The following is a 23,990-nucleotide window of genomic DNA, read 5'->3' as shown; positions in this document are numbered from 1 at the left end:
CTGCTAGAATGAAAGGGGGCTTACATCAAGGGAAAAGCAAGAAAGAGTTAACTTTAGCATTATCATTTTGACATTTTAAAGAACAGAAAGAAGGGTGGAGACTTGGAAAGAGGGCGTGTCAGCCTCTATTTAAAACCATTTTCTGCGCTCTCTGCTCACATTCCTCCAACAATCTCGATCTCTCAACCTACACTTTATCATACTATTCTGGTGAGTGGAAATATATTTTCATAATCTTTTTTGCAGTAACCATATACTTTATTTCACTGATACTTGATATGTAGCATTATGTGGCATGAGATGCATGAGTGAGTATTTGGGTGAGGTTTGTTTGTGTGCTGATGGAACATGTTGCTGCCAACTGTCAGTGGCTCCAGTGGGGTGAGTCTTTTTAAACTGTGAGACTGATTAACTACGAATGGTGTACCTAATGGTATCCCTGTGCAGCGCCATGCACAGGCATTTCGGGGGACAGGTGCTGAAGCAAAAAAAGGGCACCACTCACTGAAGCTCACATACAGATCTATTACTTACTTACATATTTATTTATTTATTTACTTCAGTATTCTTACACTCATTTATAATTTATTTATTATTCGTAAATGCCTATCGTATTCAGATTGGAATTGCTGGAGCTGATCCCAGCTGATTTTGGGCGGATACATACCAGACTGTCACAGGGCTGAGACAGGCAATTTAGAGTCACCAGTTAACCTAACCCGCATGTCTTAGGACTGTAGGAGGAAGCTGGAGCACCCGGAGAAAACCCACACTAACACGGGAAAACAAAAGGTTCATACCTAAGACCAGGAAACCTCTTGCTATGAGGCAACAGTGTTAACCACTGCACTACTGTGCCACTCATACACTTATGCAGATACAGTTTAACACTGCAAAATAATCAATTCACACAGAGATGATGGTCTTTAGCATTCACTATCTATCATAAGAATAGGCAACAACAAAGGAAACTATGCCATATTGTGCATGATTTAGTCGTCTATAAAACAATTAAAGATTAACAATCAACAAATCTTTACACAAAATGAGAAAAGGCCGGTTCTCTGAAGAAATAAAATAATAAACCAACCAATCTGCCCAACAAACCACATAGTAGGCCTATATTCACTCGCAACAATTGGGCCAAATGTGTTCTGCTCTCCTCTCTACACATTACAACAGGAGTGTCCCAGGCACACCTCCCCAGGCTGTTATTCTCAGATCCACCCACAGCTGCTCTGCAATGGTAAAATGTAATTAGATACAGTTACTTAGGTACTGTACTTATGTACAAAATAGGTACATGTACTTTGTGTATTTCGATTTAATGCTACTTTATATTTCTACTTCACTAAATCTTAGTGGTAAATATTGAACTTTTTACTCCACTACATTTAACAGAGAACTTTGGTGTTTTCTTTATAGATTCAATTTAATAAAACAAAGAATATTTGACAAATATAGCCCAACATTTACAGGGGGCAAAACACTACATGTAAACAAATGGTGTAAATACATATTTAGATTAACTTAATTTACTTTGCACTATGTTATGTTAGCTTGCACCAACAGTGTGCTGGGTTTTTTTTTTTCAGTCCATTAATCTATGAAATTTTAAACAGTTTGCAAATTTCAGATTGATTTATGGTTAGCTAAATTATCATATTTTACATCTAAAACCAGGGGTGGGGGTGCCCTTTTTTCAGGTTAGAGCAACAGCCCCTCAAATTGTCTGTGCACATCCCTGCTGTGTGGGCTTCATCTAAATAGGACACGTCAATCTGTGGTCTTTAACAATTATGGGTGGCACGGTGGAGCAGTGGTTAGCACTGTAACCTCACAGAAAGAGGGTTCTGGGTTTGAACCGAGGTTTGTCCAACTGGACCTTAAATTGCCTGCAGGTGTGAATGTTAGTGTAAATGGCTGTCTGCCTCTGATTGCCAGCTGAGATAGTTGCTCACACAATGTAAGCTTCCATGTCAGCATCCAGTGTTGGAAGCCACACACACACACACACACACACACACACACACACACACACACACACACACACACACACACGAGGCATTACCACACTGGAACACTGGATTACACAGTCAACAATATTTTCTCCTTCCAGCCACCATGTCTGGGCTTGTTAACGCAGTGAATCAACTTCAGGATACCTTCAACCAGCGTGCTACACAAAAGGATGACATGAAAGTTTTGACCAAGAAAGAACTTGCTGAACTGCTCCACAAAGAGTTTGACACTGGAGTAAGTAGAAAAGATGTTGCACTATTCCAACAGAGAGCTGCGAATGCCTCTGATATTTTAATTTGTTTGTTTTACAATCTGCTCACGGCCCCTTTCTTTCTTTAGGACACAAAGCAAGCTGAGATAGACGAGTTCTACAAGAAGCTGGATAAAGACGGGGATGGTGTTGTTACTTTCAAGGAGTATGTCATGTATGTAATAGCCGTCACAGAGATTGTTGATGTTATGAAAAAATAAATAATTTGGCCATAATGCCTCAAACTTTCTTGCCTTGTTTAATTTCTACTGAATGGAAAAAACTGAGAGAACCAACTTGCAACAGTTTTACAGTCACATGTGTAGAATGTACCTGTCATCATCACATGTTCTGAGAGGGGAAACTTGGTTAAAAACACAGATTAATGACAGATGGGTTATTATGTAGGCCTTTAAATGTGCTGACTTTGAGTGTTTCACTGATTCTGAAACATGTCAGTATTGTAAAATGAACTAGTAACTACAGCTGTTAGATAAATGTAGTGGTGTATGAAGCTATATTCTGTCATGCTGCAACATTCAGCTTCATAACTATTGCAAACTGAAGATGTATTTTTTAAAAATGTTTTTACATTAAGTAAGAATAGAGACATGTTTAAGTGTCAGGAAAACATATTGACCAATTTGGCCAAGTGGCAAATTGTATAATCAGCATGTACTGCTGCTCACATTTTAACATTCAGCTTTGTGTTTACATGAACTAACATGGCACTGCCACACATTCCACTTAAATCTAACTTGTTACACATTCAGTGGATTAAAGCACCACACAACATACAGCTGTCGCAGAACAACTGAAGTGATATGTTATGACATGTTTGTGCTGTCTCTGACACAAGCCTTTTTCATGAAACTGAGAGACAGGTTCTTTTTTATCTTAATGAACCCTGAGCCTGTTTCTGTTTTCATCTATAATATGTGACACTGAGCTAAACAGTAGTTTGCTTTTTTAAACAGTAGTGATGGCCAAATGAAGCTCCATGAACCATTTTCAGCCCACAAGATGGCAGTCTTTGTACAACAAAGCATTGACAGCACCTTGACTCAATAAATACAGTCATCGAGCCTTTTTGTTTTAACCAAGAGCGCCATCTAGTGGAGTTAATACATACAACTAATGGTTTATGAAGCTTCATTTGGAGATCACTAGTGAACCGCAACATCCCTGGTGTGAGTCCTCCAGCCGGAGACTAGGTCTGAGCCCATACAGCCTTTCACTGTCCACAGTATAAGTGCACTTTGTTAAGCCCCCAGTACTGCAATAGTTTGTCTTCTCAAGAAGCTGTGCAGTCCAGCACAACCATTGCCAAACCAGCATCATCATCTGCTTGGCCTCTGTAGTTGCGCTGATGTTTAAGAAAAAAAAAAAAAAAAAAAAAAAAAAAAAAAGGAGAGGAGTCCATCAGACAAACTGGACCAAATGTGTCAGAATAAATGTCAGTGCATTGCCTTCAAACATTTCACAAATAAAACTATGTAAAAGTTGAAGCTACAGTTTGTAACTTATATAAAAAATATATTGTTTTTCATATTTGCTACAAACACATACGGGACAGATAATCACTGAAAAAAAATCATGCTCTTCTGCCTTGCCTGTAGCATTTAGAATACTAATAACAGATGAAGTTGATTTGGTTTTTTTTTTTTTCCATCTTTACCCAGATTACAAAGGAAATATAATACTTGATTGTATGGTAGAGACAGTGCCTTCACTGCTTTGTGTTACAAAAAGCGCTATAGTCTATAAATGCAATGCATTATTGTTATGATTCATTATTATTAATTACCCTTTAAGGAGGGGGAATTCAGAACCATTTACAATACACAATTTGCAATGTAAATGTGGATAACATAAACAACAAACATAAACAAATTATCACTTAAAATGCAGCATTCTAGTTTAATGTGGGGAAAATGAAGGATGATTGGGACAGTTTTTGAATTTCCTCTTTCTGTAAGCCTTCTTGCCATAAATGTAAAAAATGACCTGACAAATGATACATTTCTGTAATTCTGAATATGTTATCAGTCCATCTGAGAAGGAAAGACAGTTGTATCATATTTCGAGATGTGACATACCTTTTTAAGTAAACTGACCCCCAGTGTGTGAAATGGGGAGACAGAGAGAGAGAGAGAGAGAGAGAGAGCGGGGACTGACACGCAGCAAAGGGTTGCAGGCCAGACTTGAACCCGTGACCGCTGTGGCAAGGCAGTGCCTCTGTACGTGGAGCGCCGCCACTATCCACTATGCTACCAACGCCCCCCAAACCTCTTTTTTTGTAACATTTGGGTGACTGGGACAGAACATCACTGATTTAGGCTAGTGTAAGCATATTTATTGCACAAATTATTTCATAATTTGATATATTTTAACATGCACATTTTTCTTTTCCTGTTCATCATTATGAATAAAAACTCAATGTACATTTCTGTTAAACTTTATTTCTTAAGTCTGTCCACAATTCATACAATATAAAGCAGTCTTTCCTCACTGTCACGACCCCTGCCCTTCTACATCCTCCCTTAATTCTCTCCCACCAAATTTCATTGAACACATTTAACTGAGGGGTAAAAAAATTGAAGTCCAAGATTCATTTAATTCATTTACTTGGATTGAACAAAAATGAACACATTTAGTTGAGGTTAAAAAAAAATGCTAGTCAGGATTAGTTATGGTTGGGTTAAGAGATCAAGTTAGGTTTGGCTTGGATAGTGTATCAGTGTAAGATTTTTGCTAGCTGGTTAGTCCAGCTGGCAAAAATGGCCTGCAAGAAAAACATCTAGTAAAATCCAGCTAATCCATCAATATTTTTATGCTTGATTAGGGTTTTGCACACATGAAGAGGTTGGGAAGCATTAACCTAGAGCACACAGAGCAAACACAATGGCTCTCTATTGCAAGGTTTGTCATTTTCGTTATTAGCAAAGCTTTTTAGCTCTGTCCCAGGACAGGACACAGGATATGAACATTTTTACTGGTTTTGGAGCAGTTGTACATTATAATCATGTTTCTATCAAAGGTTTGTGCAGTATATCAGCTATGATGGTTTTATGACCTCATGATTAAATCTAGCTAAAGCTTGTGTCATGTTCCTCTCCTCATGCATTGCAAGGTCAACTTCCTGTTTAAAGTCCTGCCCCACCCATCTACGTGATGTCACACCTATGAGGGCATACAATTTTGATCATGTGACTCAGCAAAAAACGCTTTTTTTTCACTCATCAGGTGAGACAATAAAGCCTGTATAGTTATACGGTCCCATTTGACCTTATGTCCCAGTCACCATTCATTCAGCCATATTTGGAGTCCAGTGGATGTAATTGAGATGAGCAATGTCTTGGGAGTGGGAGTAAGTCTTAGCCATAGTCAGAAATCAGGGATGGGCAGTATTTCTATTACTTGTATTTAAAATACGTATTTCAATTACATTCGAGTATTTTGTAATTTGTATTTGATAAGGCCGATAAAAAGCAAATGTAATTTGTAACAAAATACTTTTGAATAATTGAGTAATTTTGTATTTAAAATACTCAAAATACTTTCTCCACGAATCAAAAAGCAAAAATAATAGGCTACACATTCTTATAATATTGGATGTAACAATATTTTTTACTTTTTTTTTTTTTTTTTTTTAATATTTGTATCTATATGTTTTTTAAACTTGAACCATTCAGTGTGCCATTCAATGACCTGGTGGTCTGTTTTACTGGACTGTGCATAACATAGGAAATTGTATGTTGTTGTGGTTGATGCTTGGGATGAGTATGCTACAAATGAATTGCCTCACGTGGGATCAATATAGTTGTCTCTGAATCTAAATCTGAATCAATAAATAATATTTCAGGGTAGCCTACAGCCCAAAGCTGAATACTCTGCTATACCAAATTGTGAGAAATTAAGTGCAAATTTGCAATAGCTGCGACCACATTTGGTACTATCACGCCATTAATGGATGAATCATGGTTGTTCTTTCTGGCATAGTTACTTGTGGTCACTAATTGCAGGATGTAAATTTTCAGCATTTTTGGTCAAGGACTTTCAGTTAGTATAGCGCCACCTATGGACGAATCGTGGGCATTCTTTGTGGTATAGTTACTCATGGTCTCTAGTTGCAGTATGCAAATTTTGAGCATTTTTGGTCAAGGACTTTTTGAGTTATTCATGAAAAGCTTTGTGGACCGACTAACCAGCCGACCGACAGAGTGACCTATAGAGCTGCGGGTCGCTGCTAAAAAGAAAAAGAAAAAAAGTATTTTTTGTATTTGAAAATACAAAATACATGTATTTTATTTTGATACATTTTCTGGCACCAGTATTTTGTATTTTATTTTGATACATTTATTTGAGGGGTATTTTGTATTTTGTATCAAAATACATTTTGATGTATTTTATGATATACATCAAAATACATTTGATGTATATACATGCTGGAGATAATTTTACCCATGGAGTTATTCATTTGTAGATTCATCAATGTTTCTATTGCCTTAGGAGCTTGAATCTTAGTAAGGTCATCGTTTTTGTATAGGAAATGTCTATCTTGTAAATATCTGTAGAAATCTGTCTGCCAAGATTAAATTCTTTTCTTTTTGTTCATAGTTTTGACCTAACTGATCAAAAAGCTGATGTACATAAAGTAACCCAAATCTTGACCAGTCCTTGACGCCTGTGTCCATGTGAGAGGGGATTAAGTCCCTCATGGACCCAATGGGAGTAAGGGCTGAAATAAGGCAAGGTAAATCATAAGTCTTTTGCACTTCTTTCCAAATTTGCAATGTGAATTTAGTCCATTAATTAATGTTGCAATCTCTCTGAGAAAACCCAAGGCATTTCTGCTAATTCATGCTGACAAGCTGATTTCTCCACGTTCAACCATCGACTGTCTACGTCATTATTCATCCATACGGTCAGTGGTTTCAATTGGGCAGCTTAAATAGTTATTGTCTTTAAGGTTAAATTACCCTTGTTGCATTATTATTCCAAATCAGGTATCAGGTCTACTTTAATATTCTTTATGCTTTTCTTCAGTTGTCAGACAAACCAGCTCAAACTGCCTTAAGACAAGAATGAAATGGCACCTACTGCATGTGCTCATCTGCCCTGACACAATGGCACAAGGCAAAGTATGGCTGAGGCTGTTGAGAATGACATTAGTTTATACCTGTCAAACTTTACAGAACATTAAAATACATGTACCTTTTTACAGTTTAATGTGAACATGAGGACTGAAAAACTACTGCATGCACTATCAACGGTCAGGAAACCAGTCACATTTCAAATTTTTATTAGAAAAGACAGCAAGTTATCTTGACCCTCAATTTAACTCCAGTAATACAATCACACCTCCCCCCCCCATGTTCAATTCACCACAGCCTCATTGCTCCCTTCATTCATAGAGCAGCCTGGATCACTATCAGGCAGGCATGTAGCAACAATCACATTACACAGAGCAGTTTATGGCAGAAACAAAACATCCTTCTGGAGGGGAATGACACGGCTGGGCTCATACTGAATTTCCACAGTCCTGTGCTAGTGTGTTGTGTCTCAACTCTTCCTGCTGTTGTCTGTCTGAAAGGAGACAGCAACTAAGGCCTCATCCTCTATTGTGCAATTTCAACATCCAAATTCACCTAATTCTAGTTGAAGAGTCAGCAACAATTCAACATGTATTTTGAGGTCAGAACTCAGCTGTTTATAATGGATGCTACAAAAGAGGATGCAAAGAACTAAAAGATGGGGATTCTCACAGATCAAGGCCTTACATTATTTTACATCATCAAAATAACTAAAGCTTGACCTCATCCTCACACACAAACAGACATTAGATTTATTCATATTCTGTCTTCCCCCCGATAATCAGTATTACTCTAGCTTGGTGTCCCCTGGCCTCAACAAGTCTGTCTAAAGAGTCAAAGGACACAAGAAGAAATAGGATCATAACTCCTCTCAGAGTGCTGCAGATACATTTTTACACAGTTCAAGAATAAAAGTGATGAAATGAAAACCACCTCATGAAAGCAATTCTGCAGAAGTTTTGACCTCTTTAGAGTGAACTCAGGACAACTGAGAGGTGGCAAGTTTGACATAAAAACTAATATATTTCAAGATTTTTGTACAGTAACTTCCCACCTCCACATTGTTATGAACACACTATTAAAACAAGATAGCTATAATTGATGTAGAGCACTGTACAATATTACATTATGAAGACGGAGTTGGGCCGTCCTCTGTACCAAAGCTCAAACTGTGTACAAGCTGTTGAACTGGGCTCAACTGGTACAAACAACGACTGATCAGAGCCATTAACAAGCTGAACTGCTGCTGTTGATGAAACCAAAGAACATGAAACCTACATGATGTCTTAGACAAAAAAGGAACCTTTACTTGCTCAGAATGTAAATCAACAGTGTTGTAAAAATAAACATACAAGACATTGTTTTGACATAATTAAATTACAGACAGACATCATAGGACATGGAGGAGCATACATGGACATTTATCTTTTCACTAGAGAATTTTACTGCCAAAACACAGTAGAATAATATATTATGGTGAGAATGACTAAGATTCAGCTCGTCACTCAAGACTGCCACCTTCCCCACCCAGTCCACCGCCGAGCTAGACAGTCCTCCGTTGTCACGGAAACCCAGTGACACACAAGTGCAAAGGTTTACTGCTGGCCTTCTTTCTTCTCTCCCTCTGATGAGCCCGAGCTGCTGCTGCTGCTGCTGCTGCTGCTGTCCCGCTCTGCCGCCATCTGCAGGAAGGAAGGAATATGTTACAGGCAGGTCACATGCATGTCAGATAAGGCGACTAGGAAATACTAGTCGATTAAACTTATAAAGGTAGCCTTATGAAAACAGGTGATACAGGTAATAAGTGTTATTTGTTTACTTTCATTTTGTGGGTCATTTTAATGTTTTGTAGGATAATGTGCAAACTGCCACACATTTCATCGGAATTTAAAATCCCATTTGGTTACTGAAAAATGGGATTAACGATTTCAAATGGCTCTCATAATATGCAAAGTATTTTTGCAAACAATGTTTAAACTTAGAAATTAAAATGAGCTACATTTGACCATTTCCTGACATTCAGTTGACAAGTCAGTATATGATTTCTGTTTAAACATCACGGAAGTTAGGAAGGAACATGTCTAGTAGGTGCTGAAAAAAGTGTTCAATTCCAATTAATACCTAACAATGTGTGCTAGTGTGACCCATAGTCCATTTATAGCAGGTCTAGTAAACATCCATTAATACCAAATGTCATAGCATGATAAATAATAGAGCTGAAACAATTAGTCCATTAATCAATAAGTCAACTGGAAAAAAAAGAACCATTTTCAAAAATCAATCATTTAGGTGAAGCCATACATTCTGTGGTTATAGTCAATTGTAAGGATTAGCTGTTTTTCTTTGCCTCGTGTGATAATCAACTGAGTCTTGGCCAACCTAAAACAATTTGATGTCGTCACTTAGGGTTTTAGGAAACTGTGTTTTCTATTGACCAAAATATTAATGGTTAAAAAAGGAAAAAAAATGCTGCTTAATCAATTAATTGTTAGTTGCAACCACCAAGAAGCAAATAGTTCTAAGAAATCCCCATAATTTAGAACCAAAATATACATAGTTCTTTCCAGGACATTCCTTAGAAATAGTTAAAATATTAAAGACCTGTAAAAAATAAAAACATTACTCTGAAGCTAAAATATTTTTTGGCATTGCGTCATCATCTTTAACAATGTCACATTTACACAGTATGAATGAGTGTTCCTACCTTCTTGTAGGCCATTTCGAAGAGTTTAAGTGATGCCTGCTGCAGGTTGGTGGCTGCCTGTTTGATGTTGTCCCCTGTTTCTGATTCCTTGTTGGTCAGAAGATCCCGGACCTTTGAGATCTCCTCCTTCAGCTTGGTGCACTGTGAGTGGACGAATGGGAAACATCAATGAATAAAGCTGGGTCATGGGTGAACCACATGAGCAATACTAACAGGACGATCGCCCATAATCACCTTTGTGGTACAAAGACAGTACATCAGATTGTTACATGTCTATGGCCATGTTGGCGGGATTCAAACCCTTACTGTCAGTATGTGGTTACTTCCTATATCCCCGTCCTTCTTTCAGACAGCGACATAACAGTTACCACACATTATCTCAACAATTAATTACTCCATAAAGCAAGGTTTGGTACGACTAGAAATGTCAGTTAACTGCAAACATTACATCCTGTGGTTCCATACAGCAAATTAAAAGCACAAACTATCAGAGCACACACAAATGAAGTTTTACCTCATCAGCAGGAAGCTGGTCCTTGAATTCCTCCATCTTGGATTCTGTGTCATGGACGATGCCCTCAGCCATGTTGACGGCCTCCACACGGTCCTGTGCACAGTAAATTGAGGGTTAGAGGGAGACAACAACATGAGTCTGAAGTACACAGACTAAACAGATCACAAGAAGGACACAGAAATGCAGTTTTCATACTGAAGACTGAAACTACATAAAATGCTTGGACTCATTATCATAATGTTAATCCACTGTCTCGAGTCTTCACCTTTCTCCTCCTGTCCTCCTCTGCATACTTCTCAGCGTTCTTGACCATGTTCTCGATGTCGTCTTTACTGAGACCTCCTGATGACTGGATCACAACTGAGGAGAGCAGAGAGACAACAGGATGGTTAGACACTCGACACACAGCGGCTTGATATTTATATCTGCCAATGATAACACAGTCAAAAGAAGGCAACGAAAACAGTCATTTGAGACACATGGAGCTGACCTCGCAAATGTTGTTCTAAAACCAACGTCCATGCTGAACCTAAAAGCCAGATATTCTGTGTTTACTGGGACAACATGTTGCCAAGCTTCTTGACTATTTTTAAGTCATAACAGACACCATTTGGTCCTCAATGGTTACAGCAACGTGTGTTAACATTGGCATTAAGAATTCATGTATTGTCACTGAACACTATTGGCGTGTTTGGACCATGGGAGCCGTTTCATAGCTCTAACAGCATTGTTTTAAGAAACTCCCTTTTTAATTGTGTCCTCACTGCAAGAACTAGGAACAATTATAGTTCTTAGAATGCCATTTTGAGGGACTTTAAGCGCCTACTCTCGCCCAGCACAAAAGGAACCACAAGTTGCGTTAGTGTACAGTGATTGGTCCATATGAAAGTGTTGAATGAAAAACCCATTATCTGTGTCAACAACAGACAACACAAACAGCTCATCAAAAAAAGGAAGGGGGGAAAATATGATAACTGTACAGACAGTACAGTCCAAGCTTTACTGAGCATTTATGTGATGGGGGAAATACCTTGAAGGTATGTAGCTCTCAGGGGAGCACCCCAGTGGGCAGTTCCTCTCAGAGAGTCCCCAGAACTTATGTTCAGCAGTCATGTGAACAACATGCTTGTGAATGCGTCACTAATAGCCATTTATCTAGTTGTTTGGCTTTGTGTAAAGTAAATTACATCCCAGGGGAAGCATACTGTGCATTCCAGTACCCATACTACCATACTTTAAAGTACGCCAGAGAAAGATTTAGTATGTCAAATACAGTACGCCAGAAATACCAGGATGTTCCACTACATCCACTCCGACTTTGCAGTCTGTAAGTCAGCAGGCTTTTTTGGCTATTCTGACCCACAACGCAGCAAATGATGCATCGCATCAACTGAGCTGCTAACAGACTCACTGACAGCTGATTGACAGTTGTCAGAAGCTGCAATGACAAGATGACAGCACATTCAAGTAACTGATGAACAGTCGAGCCGTAATAATAGGAATATTATTTAAATTTGGTGAGTGGCGTTTGTTTTATCTCCAAGGTACAGATATAAAGGCAAAGTTCAGGGTGTAATGTTATGAGAAAGTAGTGTGTCCAAATTGTGGGCATACTGCATCCAACAGTATGTACTTTAAGCGTAGCTGCAGTGCCTACCTAAGTAAAAAGAAAATGCATGCCTTTGGAATGCACCCCAACAGTTTTTTGACCATGGCAATGGCATCTGCAGGTAGCATGGCAGCACCGTAATATGTTGTTTGGCTACTAAACCAGTGGTCTATCTTGATGCAAGAAGAGTTGCAAATATTTTCAACAATAAATGAAGTGACAATAAGAAAAAGGTAAACACTTGTGAATGTTTTGGTTTGGGTGTTACAGCTGATGCCTATAGCATGCGTTCATTAAGTTTGCCAACATTACAGCACCAAAGACTTGGAACGGAAAGCCACTATGGTAGCTTCAGCTAAATGACAGGCACTTACTCTGCTGTTCTCGGCCTGTTCCCTTGTCCTTGGCGGAGACGTGGACGATGCCGTTGGCATCAATGTCGAAGGTGACCTCAATCTGAGGGACACCGCGGGGGGCAGGGGGGATTCCGACCAGAGTGAACTGACCCAGCACTTTGTTGTCTGCTGCCATCTCTCTTTCTCCTTGACACACCTTGATCTCTACCTGAGTCTGACCGTCAGCTGCTGTGGAGAACACCTAGAGGGGAGTAGAGAGGTACTTCAGTTTACACTTAACACCTTTCAGCAGCGTTTTAAAAATACAGTTGACATAAAAAGGCAAATAGCTCAATAAAAAGCAGTCATTCTGGTCAAAATCAGTCCTCACTCTACCCTTTAGGTTTCAGTACCTGGCTCTTCTTGGTGGGAATTGTGGTGTTCCTGTTGATGAGTTTGGTGAAGACTCCACCCAGGGTCTCAATACCCAGAGAGAGTGGTGTCACATCCAGCAGCAGCACATCTGTGACATCACCGGCCAAAACACCACCCTGGATGGCTGCTCCGATGGCAACAGCCTCATCGGGGTTGACAGACTTGCTGGGAGCACGGCCAAACAGGTCCTGAACTGATTGTTGAACCTGCAGAGACAAACACTGACTGTTTAACTTGTGTACTCATTACACTTGAACAGCAATAATAATTATAATTTGTACAGAAATTTTAAGTTTACAAAATTCCAAACATTTAGTATAAAGTTTACATAACAAAAAGGATAAAGTTTAGTTTGATTTGTTTGATGTGTAATGTCACCTGCATTTTTACATCAAGCACTAGAGTGGAAATTATGTCTTGGATTGGGGTCATCATTGAAATGTTTGTAGCTGTGTGTCATTCAAAGTCTACCTTCTTGTACTGCCAAACAAACCAGATTAAACACTCTTTATTAGGGCCTGTAGGCTCAGGGGTCATACTGTGTTGTGTACCTTGGGCATACGGCTCATGCCTCCGACCAGCAGCACCTCTCCTATGTCTCCCTTGGACACCTCGGCGTCCTGCATGGCCTTCTGGCAGGGAGCCACTGTGCGGCGGATCAGGTCAGCCACAATGCCTTCAAACTGAGCACGGGTCAGCTTGATGTTGAGATGTTTGGGACCAGAGGCATCCATGGTCAGGTAGGGAAGGTTGATGTCAGTCTAGAGGAGAGAATAAACATGTGATCACATTCAGTTTCACCACTTTAAAATGGACAGGAACAAAATACCTGAGACAGTCACCCATGACAGAGTTCAATTTTGTTTCCTGTTGACTGCATGAATACAAAAATAAACCCATTAAAACCCAGTATGAGGATCAATGTCCTGTGGCCAGAGTGTTGTTAAAGATATTTGAATAATCTAACAATACATTAATCAATCCCTCCTTTGTTCTATGAATATCGGCACAAAAGACCACGCTCAACATCTTCAAAGACATTTTGTTTTGGTCTACAAATAGTCAGAAATAAACAATAAGGTCATGCTATGAAAAAGATTAGAAGTCTGTATGGCCCTGTACTAGGCCTGCCCTGCGGTCAGTATCAGGACAGTCCACTCTCACTGGGCCACGTCCTGCAGCAGCTCAGCAGCAGCAGACTCTAAAACAGAACCTACTGCAGTGACACATAACACAGGACCTTCTCTACCAGCACTGTAACACTGAGCCAGACACACACACTGTCTGGACAGCTGACTGAGAGCTGGACTGTGGGATCAAGGCTGAGATAATCTTCGATAAGTGACAGTGAGGCATTCACTCACTGACTGCCAAAAGGTTTAAATGACTTCTGATGGAGCTGAGTTTTGGGTGGAATTCCTATTTTCTTTCTGAACTAAATTTGTATCTAAAATGGTCAAGTGGTCATGTGTATTTTAACTTGATGCATGTTGTATCAGTGATGATGAGGGTGGTCTGTGTACCTGCAGTGAAGAGGACAGCTCACACTTGGCCTTCTCAGCAGCCTCTCGGACTCTCTGAAGAGCCATGTTGTCTTTCAGCAGATCCACACCAGACTGAAAAACACAACACACATGAAATTCTGAAAATGCTGACTGAACTACAGTTGAAAGGCTCGTCTTGAGATTGAAAATTGTAACAATATTTACCTCTCTCTTAAACTCTTTGACAATGTGTTTGAGGAGGTGCTGGTCAAAGTCCTCTCCCCCCAGGAAGGTGTCGCCATTTGTGGACTTCACCTCAAAAACGCCCTTCTGGATCTCCAGGATTGAGATATCAAATGTACCTCCACCCAGATCATAGACAGCAATACTGGAAACCAACACAAGTCAGTTTAATAACACAGGAGAACCAAAAACTGAAAAACTAAAATACAGAGCATCAGCATATATTATGCTGCCTGTGTTTCAGTAAGAAGTGATCCTCTTGACTGTAGTGGGAAACACCAGCAGTGGTAGTGCAGGTTCTTCTCTACTCACATTTTATCCTGGGTTTTGTCCAGGCCGTAGGCCAGAGCAGCGGCTGTTGGCTCGTTGATCACACGCAGGACGTTCAAACCAGAAATCTGACCAGCATCTTTGGTAGCCTAAAGAAACCATACATGGGAATGATGTGAGGTGCTGGCCAGACAGTATTTTGTTCACACTTCTAAAAAGAGTTACAAGAATTTCAGCAACAAACAGGGATGATCAGATGTGACTGATTATTCTCTTACACTTTTCTAACAAACACCCAATGTAGATTCTCTCTACATTAAGAGCTCTCCTAACTAGCACCAGGAATACAGAGCGTAAACATCTGAAAAATTAAACAAAAAAGTGTTTTACTCTAAAATGACTAAGATTCTGAAAATCTAGACTACACAGCCTGGTTTAAGTAACCTAAATCTATTTCCTTTTAGCTGAGATGACACAGAGTGGTTTGCTTATCAGATCATTTAAACAAAGAAAGGGGGAGCTGACATTTGTTGGTACATTTTGATTTACAGTCTTTGGAGTCTGACAGTAAGAGAGAGGAGAAGTGTTTAAATCAAAATACACTCAATGTAAATGTTAATATTTATATATCGCATAGACTGCATGTCACACTTTATTCAGATTATACAGTTACAGAAAGTTTATCAGAGCTCCTGAATGTCTGACAGATAGATCTCTACTTGTCTTAAGTTTTGTGTGCCTCACGTTAAGACTGGAACAGAACATGATTGACTTTGAAAAGGAGATGTTGAAAGGTTGCATTTGCATTATTCCACAACAAACGGACTAACTACTCAATGAGAGTAACAATGCCTCACGTAAACCAACAATCTGGCTCACTACAAATGAAACTTTATTCCCTCAGAAATGTACGGGTCACACTTTTCATATTCGAATCATAAGAATAATGACATTGTTAAATTACTTATTCCAGTAACTGTTCTGGATCATCTACCCCCTTTCTGCACATACTTATCTACTTCTGCTAAAGATGTTTTATAAGCACTCTTTAGAGTAGGGCGTTTTTCTCAAGGAAACATACCTGCTTCAACACCCTACTAGGGCTGGGCGATATACCAACTATGTACAATATATCAATATATTTTCAAGCAAGATATAAACAGTATTGTCTAAATCTATATCAATAGATATATATTGCTAGTTTGTATGTGAGGTGGATCACAGCGCATCACTATTCTTCTTGGTAGTTGTAGTCTATTGTGCAACACTGAGACAGTGCCAGAGTGCAGGGAACAGATGTGTTTTAAAAATGCAGTGACAACACAGACATTTCATATACAAGACGTATATAACGAGGGCAAAGTGTGTCAAACTAAAATAGATTTAGGCCTCCTTGATACTTTTATACTCGTTGTAGTTTTGTGTCCTGTGCTGCAAACCTTTAAACTTCTGTAGCTCCAGTGCTATGTGCAAAAAGTTACTGTACAGCCCTGCTATTATTTTTTAGCATTTTTCACTTACATGTTATGCAGCTGTATATTTTCAAACAGGGAAAAAAGTCCCTGTCGTTGAATTTAATTTTGATCACGGTCTGTTTTTATAAAAGTGCTTGTGACATCTCAAATTTTGATTTGCAAGTGAACACGTAGCCCATTTCATAGAAAATACAGCAATAAATATTGTGTATTGCCATTCAGCCTTAAAATAAAGAATGTTTGTCCATATTGCCCAGCCCTACACTCTACTACTACATCACACCAACAAACAAATAATGGTATAACGTGTTTGACAGAAGCTCATATTTTCAAAATCTTGTCATGGATGAGGGCTGAGATTAGTGTATTCAATACTTCAGTGTTGTTCTTCCTAAACATGAAAATTTATCTGAGTGTTTTAGTGCTAATGTAAATACGTTCATAGTAATTATTAATCAGATGTATTCCACTCAGAATGGATACACACTGACCCATTAAACTGTACTGCGAGAGGGGCATTAAGTAAGTGTGTGTGTGTGTGTGTGTGTGTGTGTGTGTGTGTGTGTGTGTGTGTGTGTGTGTGTGTGTACCTGTCTCTGAGCATCATTGANAAATACGTTCATAGTAATTATTAATCAGATGTATTCCACTCAGAATGGATACACACTGACCCATTAACTGTACTGCGAGAGGGGCATTAAGTAAGTGTGTGTGTGTGTGTGTACCTGTCTCTGAGCATCATTGAAGTAGGCTGGTACAGTGACAACAGCATTCTTCACTTTGGTTCCCAGGTAGTTCTCTGCAACACAAATACCAGATCATTATCAAAATCAGTGCTCACATATGGATGATGTAAAATGTCAAAGAAACAATAGCAATATTTAATGCAGTTTCAGTCTTACCTGCAGTCTCCTTCATCTTCATCAGGACGAAGGCTCCCGCCTGGCTGGGGGAGTACATTTTCCCATGAGCTTCCACCCAAGCGTCACCGTTGGATGCACGCACAATCTTATAGGGGACGTTCTTCCTGTTAACAGAAAGAAAGACACATTTAACTTTGTCTGATGAGACGCGCTCATTAATTGTTTCATTTATTCAGTTACTTTGTCTCCCCAACATTTCCTGAACATTTTTGCTAGTTATGAGTTTTCAATAGTTTGTATCTGAAAACTAAGAAAATCCTGAGTAAAAGATCCTGAGGATTACAAGTTCACAACAAGTGGTAAAATTATTCAGTTTTTCCAAGAAGTACGTACTTCTGAAATGAGTACATGCAACAATGCAAAATGTTTTACATAAGACCAAAGATGCACTTACAGGTCTTTCTGGACCTCAGGGTCGTCATAGCGACGGCCTATCAGTCTCTTGGTGGCGTACAGTGTGTTCTCAGGGTTGGTGACAGCCTGGCGTTTAGCGGGCATACCCACCAAACGCTCCCCGTCTGCTGTGAACGCGATGACTGAAGGAGTCGTCCTGGCCCCCTCTGCATTCTCCAACACCTGAGAGGCAAAGACAAATCTTTCAGTTGCTACATGAGGCTTCAGGCGAGGGGAAAACTGCTTGTCAAACTACTGCCATTGATTGACCATAATGTAAATAACTGTCTCCTGAATTAATGAATAAATCATCTTGTCTTGCAATCAGATCTTTATTTCCATGACAATGAACTGATAACGAGATAAAAATCTAACTAGATAAGAATGTCCTGAAGGGAAGGAAAAGATCACATCACAACTTGTTTGACTTGTTTTAACAGTCTCCAAACACCTCAGTTTGCCACAAAACCCAATTATCTTAAGTAAATATGGTGAGTTCCGCAATTCAGTTACACTGAAAAGGATTTTAGACACAGCAAACAAACAGAACTAAAAGACGCTAACAGAAACAAACAGAAGTGGCCTAACTGTAGGTAGCACAAATGAAAGGGGGGACAACATGTTTCAACCCAGTGATACCTTGTGATTACCCCCGACTGTGTCACTCTATGACTACTGAGTCAGGAGCAGAAAACAAAGGGTCTGGAAAACATGAAGAGAAACTGAACCTCATGGTCAGTCTGAGGTGCTTGTTGTCACAGCAAACGGCAGTTGAGAAACCTATTCTTTGACTGTTTACTTGCCTACGACAGTCTGATAAAGTTTTTGTATCTAAAGGTTTTGTATTTTTTTATTGTGCGAAGAAAGCACCAAGGCATTAACTTTGGAAAAAAGCTCTTCTCTGCTCATATGCCGTGCTCCATGGAGCTGAAAACTGGTTTGTGATATCAATAGTTCTCGTGTTTTATATCATCAAAAGTCAAGTCACAATATGTTGTTACACCATAAACAAAAACATTTATTAGTAGGCAAGATTCAAAAGAATTCCTCCTTCCTTATTTCATTATGTCCACAAAAGGGCATACCAATAAAGCCTAATTTTATACATGTTAGGTAATATTAATACTGGTTTAAATAAACACTTTGCATTTGCAACCAAATCTCTAAATGCCAGAATCAACTGTAACCCTCCTGGACCTTATTATTACAAACATAATTAGTCTCTCAAATAAGCTGTCTGAAATAGAGACTACAAGGCAGAAAACTGTGTAGGTCTAGATGTGACCACTTTATCAAATATAAAGCTTCATCTCAATGCCAGACATTCTTAACTACACTGGAGTTAAGTTAACAAGATCATCACAAGTATACTCTCATCCAGTTTAGAGATATGCTGTTCCCAAAACTATCTGACCATCAGACAAGCACTTGTGGTAAATAATACTGGCCCCTTAATGGTCAGATAATTTTCAATTTTGACATACTGAACTGTCGAGGACAAAAAGCAAACATGTCCACGACAGATGTGTGAAGTGTGTGCTAATACCCACCTTGGCCTGTTTCCCTTCCATGACTGCGACACATGAGTTAGTGGTTCCTAGATCGATGCCAATGACTGCACCCTTGACGGCCTCTGACCTACAACAAAGAGGATAGACACAATTATTATTATTATTATGGTTGAATTATTAAAGTTTTACTAGAATGTTCTAACAGTCAAGAACAATAATGTGTACTTGATAGGATCTTTTTGTAGTCTGAATCCAAAATTGTTGTTAAATCCCACTCTTTAGCACTCTACTGACTGAGCATCTGTATAGACTGTATCTCATCAGTCACAAATGTGAATTGAAACTTGCCACATGTATCATATAGTAATTACACTGATGTTAATCAACTACTTTTTGACTGTACTTCTAGTACCCATTTTCTGACTGCAATTTACAGGACACTTAAAGCGATCTAGGTTTTGAACTTATACTCACGCATAGTCTCTCCTGGACAGAGCTCTGAGAGCATCTGATTGGAAGCCACCACTCCAGCATGACTGTGTAGAGATCACAAAACAGTGACACAGCTATTACCAGATGTTGTCTTTTAACAACGACCTACAGCAACATGACTAAAAATTCATGTCAGTTTTTGTTCTGTAGTTTTTATTCAATGCAATTCTGTTACATATAACATGTTGCGAGAAAGACAGATGCAATTTAAGACCTTAATCAGAATGGTCCAGTTAACTATTAAATACAAAACTGGAAAAACAGAAAAACACAGTAACAAACCACGAATATCTTAAATATGCCATCGACCTTTACGTTTATAGGTAGCACAATTATGAAAGACAGTTGGCATACTGTCAGAAGTTGATTAGCTCATGTATGACATCATCATTAATTACTGTTAAGAAGCAGCACAATGATTTATAGAGACGATCAATAAGTTATGAGTGTGCTGATTAAATTTAGGAACAACATGTGAGAAGTGTTGCAGCATGTTGGGGGTGGGGACACCTCACTGAAGGTCACTGCTCTCTTCAGTCTAAGAACCTCTGAGCCACTTTCTTACCACAAACGTTATTAATTAAATCCAGATAATGAGACACCAATACAGTTGTCAATTAAATTACGTGAAATGTGCGTAGCTTAACTAACGTTAGATACGTAACAGGAAAGACGTCAAATGTAGCCTGTTAGCTTAGCCCCAAACACCTGGTATCACCCCGGTACTGTAATTGTGAGCTCGTGCGTTGTAACCAACACTAAGCAGACAGTAATAATGTTTATAAACGTTACACACCACTTAAATATCGTGTTAATTACACCCGCTGAATTACACAGACGGCTACTGGGTCGCTAACTTAGCTGCATATGACATCTTAGAAGTCACGATTAAGTAAGATGGCCTCACGCTAACACTGTTAGCATGCTAAGCTAGCCGGCTACTTGTCGAACCTTTTAACTGTGATGAATATTAGCGGTGTATAATTACTTATACAAGTGTGTTTGTTGCTCACCTTCTTGATCAAAGAGGAGACATTTCGTGTGCAGTTCCTTGTCTGGAGAGTCCTTGAAACGCTTTTGGCGACACTCAACATTTTGACAACTCGGCTAACAGGCTAACTTTAACTCAATTTAATAAAACGTCCGCAGCGTCAAATGTCGACACAGACTCCCTGAACTGTTGACCAGCAGATAACAGGTATAAGATGCAGAGTCTCCGGGTGTCTTCAGGCTTCCAGGAGGTGAGTCCAGTGAAGAGCTTGAGCTTCGCTTGGCTTTAGGCTGCAAGTGAAATGAACTGCGAAGCTTCTTCTAGAATTATCCAACACATGTTGCTCCTATGGTTGCACCATGCACCGCTGAAGGACCCCAAATCGGGTTGCGCATTTACTGCCTGAATATTTTTTAATAGTTTAGAAAATATTTTAGAGTTGGGTGTTAATTAAAGGTTACATTGTTATTAGTTTGGTCATTTATATATAATATAGAATGCGTTAGATGTAAAAACTGCAGAAATTTCTGCTACTTTTGTCTTTTTATGATCATGAACAGAATAGGACAGGCACATGTAGTGGGCATGTGAAGGTCATGATGTAACTAGGGGTACACGGTGATGTCACGTGTGTTACATCAGGGATGCTGAATGAACATACCTGTTGTATCATGAAATAGCCTATTATTGCCATTGTTTATGCAAAAGAGTGCATGCACACAACACCGAGGTCATTTATGTTCATATCTATACTGAACAATCTACATTTTGACAGAGAGGGGAGAAACTTTAATTCAAATTGGGAGCAACCCATTTCATTTCCCTCCACTTGAATGCACTAGGTTTAGAAATGATGACCTTTCCGTAGAGTATCATGATACTGGAAATATGCCAATACTGTCAACCCAGCACATAATATGAAAAAGAAAATGGATTCAAATGAGGAGAGGAATAGTCATACAGGTGAATAGTCTGTGGTTCAGAAAGAACACACGTTGCTGTGTTTTCTTTACCTCCTCAATGACATATGCATGATCATGAGTGATGGTGCCCCAAGTATTGGACTGCAGGGGTGGATGTCGTCTCTGAAACTTGGACTGCAGCCATTGTTGGGGTAGCTACTTTGTGATACAAGATTAGAACAAAATATAAAAAAATCGCATGCCATCAAAAACTGCCATTCACCTGATTATTGTGGAAAGAGGCCACTTGTTCACAGGGCATAAACAAAAATAATAAATAAAATATTCCACTATTCATGGGAAAGTGCAGGATTGTCAGCAAAACTACTCACAAAGTAGACTACATCTTTTTTTTAACCTTTAATTTTATTGTCCCTCTATGTCCCTTCCTGGGCTCCATACAGAATTGTTGGTAGTTTCAGTGGCTAACTACACAAACAAATGTCTAAAAAGTAATTTAACTAACTACTTATGTCACAATGCAGGTATGAATGTAGATGAACTACCAGCAAGCTGCTGTAAAATGAAGTTAAACTACTATTTTAATTATGTGTAGTCCCCAACATTGGCTGCAACCAACGCTTATTTTCTTTAGTGGTTTATCTGTAGCTGTTATTTTCTAAATGAATCATCTGGTGGATAAAATGTCACAAAAAAATGAAAAATTCCTTTCAAAATGTCCTATATCCTGGTCCAAGGTAAAGTCTTTGTCTGTCTTGTATCTGTTGTGTCTGACCTTTACAATTCCCAAAGATAAGTCTACTCCATAAGATGAAGAATAACAGCAAAACATCACAATGGAAAATCTGGGCAGAGAGAATATTTGGAATTTTGGTTTGAATGACACACAATTAGTTGATTATCAAAATAGTTCCTGATTTATTTTTGGTAATCAATATATCATTTAATTGACTAATAATTTCATTTTTATTGTCAACATCTCCTTGGTTTAGAAGCACTCAAAATGACCCCCAATAAATTGAAGTAAATACATCCTAATCTTTGTAATTTTACAGCACCAACAACCCTGATGTCTGAAAGAATATTCACTGAGAAGTCATAGTTTAGAAAATTCAACAAAAAACAAAACAAAAACAAAGACATGAGCCTAATATTGACCACTGGGTGGCAGCAATGAATGGTTATAGAAGTCAGTATGCAACATCTGCTTACATCAACCATAATCATGAAAAAAATAATAATAATAATAATGACTTAAGCCAGGCATCCAGCTTCCATAGCAACCTCTACACCTGTATTACAAAACTGACCTATCAGTTAAAAGTGCAGCTCTTTGGCTGTATGGGAATGAGGGATGAAATACAACTTAGTTGATTTTTGTGAGCAACCAAAACAGAGAAACCACCAAAAAATAATTTCTCCTTGAAGTGGAAGGATAACATAACTAACAACTTGCTAAACATGAACAATAATCTATTTGTGTATGCTTTATTAATGTTGTCTTTAAGGGGCAACATATGGGATTAATGAAAGAATAAATCATGAAAGCAATATGGACATTACCTGTTAAACATGTATACACTACATTATTATTATTATTAATAATAATAATTAATATTATTATTTAAATTCAATAACAAATGACACGTTTAATAAATCAAATTGATTAGAGTCCAGTGTGTAGGATTTAGGGGCATCTATTAGCATAAATGGTATATAATATTCATGACCATGTTTTCATTAGTTTACAATCACCTAAAAATAAAAACTGTTGTGTTTTCGTTACCTTAGAATGAGCCGTTTATATCAACATATGGAGCAGGTCCTCTTACATGGAGTCAGCTATGTTGTGCTACAGTAGCCCAGAATGGACAAACCATACACTGGCTCTAGATAGGGCCAGCTGCATTTTTGCGTTTGCATCACTGTAGTTCTACATACTTGGCACACAGGAGACGTTTCATCTCTGCAATCTCACCCCTAGATGTCACTAAATCCTACACACTGGATCTTTAAATAAAGTTTTAAAAAAGCACTTAAGCATGTCACATGAACACTATAAAAACTGCTGTGTATGACCTATTTATGGCAATTTAATTTATAAAACATGTTCAGCATATAATAAGTTTAAATGATTTTTCTCAGTTTGTTCTTGCTGATTTTCTTATTGCCTCTCATGACAGTGGCTGTATGAACAGTGGTTCCCCTCACACTGAATTACTGGAAGTGCCATTTATGAATGTCACTCTTCAGTGATGGGGAGTGATGGGCACCTTTCATTCAGTGGGCTAAGTAAGTAATCCCCTCACTAAGTAAACAT

General features: G+C 38.7%; 2 protein-coding genes and 1 non-coding gene across 3 annotated transcripts; 1 reads left to right on the top strand and 2 right to left on the bottom strand.

The window, feature by feature from the left end:
- Window positions 1-161: 161 nt before the first annotated feature.
- Window positions 162-2,503, top strand: LOC126389280 (protein S100-A5-like). The gene is made up of 3 exons (XM_050042869.1): window positions 162-210; window positions 2,120-2,256; window positions 2,362-2,503. Exons 2-3 carry the CDS (start codon window positions 2,125-2,127, stop codon window positions 2,491-2,493), a joined length of 264 nt encoding a protein of 87 aa, XP_049898826.1. The 5' UTR covers window positions 162-210; window positions 2,120-2,124; the 3' UTR covers window positions 2,494-2,503.
- A 5,057-nt stretch (window positions 2,504-7,560) lies between these two features.
- On the bottom strand, window positions 7,561-21,078 carry hspa9 (heat shock protein 9). Its single transcript, XM_050041611.1, has 16 exons — window positions 20,770-21,078; window positions 19,739-19,800; window positions 19,304-19,391; window positions 17,755-17,936; window positions 17,340-17,464; window positions 17,163-17,236; window positions 15,005-15,111; window positions 14,675-14,837; window positions 14,489-14,581; window positions 13,517-13,726; window positions 12,944-13,171; window positions 12,570-12,792; window positions 10,852-10,946; window positions 10,587-10,679; window positions 10,073-10,213; window positions 7,561-9,050 (listed from the first exon to the last, which is right to left on the bottom strand). The coding sequence occupies exons 1-16, from the start codon at window positions 20,848-20,850 to the stop codon at window positions 8,964-8,966; spliced, it is 2,052 nt and encodes a 683-aa protein (XP_049897568.1). The 5' UTR covers window positions 20,851-21,078; the 3' UTR covers window positions 7,561-8,963.
- LOC126389538 (small nucleolar RNA SNORA74) lies at window positions 14,071-14,273 on the bottom strand. The gene has a single exon (XR_007569878.1). It is a non-coding gene; the product is annotated as a small nucleolar RNA SNORA74 (small nucleolar RNA).
- Window positions 21,079-23,990: the final 2,912 nt, after the last annotated feature.

Source organism: Epinephelus moara, chromosome 4, assembly GCF_006386435.1.
Source record: "Epinephelus moara isolate mb chromosome 4, YSFRI_EMoa_1.0, whole genome shotgun sequence".
Taxonomy (NCBI): Eukaryota; Metazoa; Chordata; class Actinopteri; order Perciformes; family Serranidae; genus Epinephelus; species Epinephelus moara.
The sequence above is the reverse complement of the archived record's forward strand: the minus strand, read 5'-3'. Positions and strand labels throughout refer to the sequence as shown.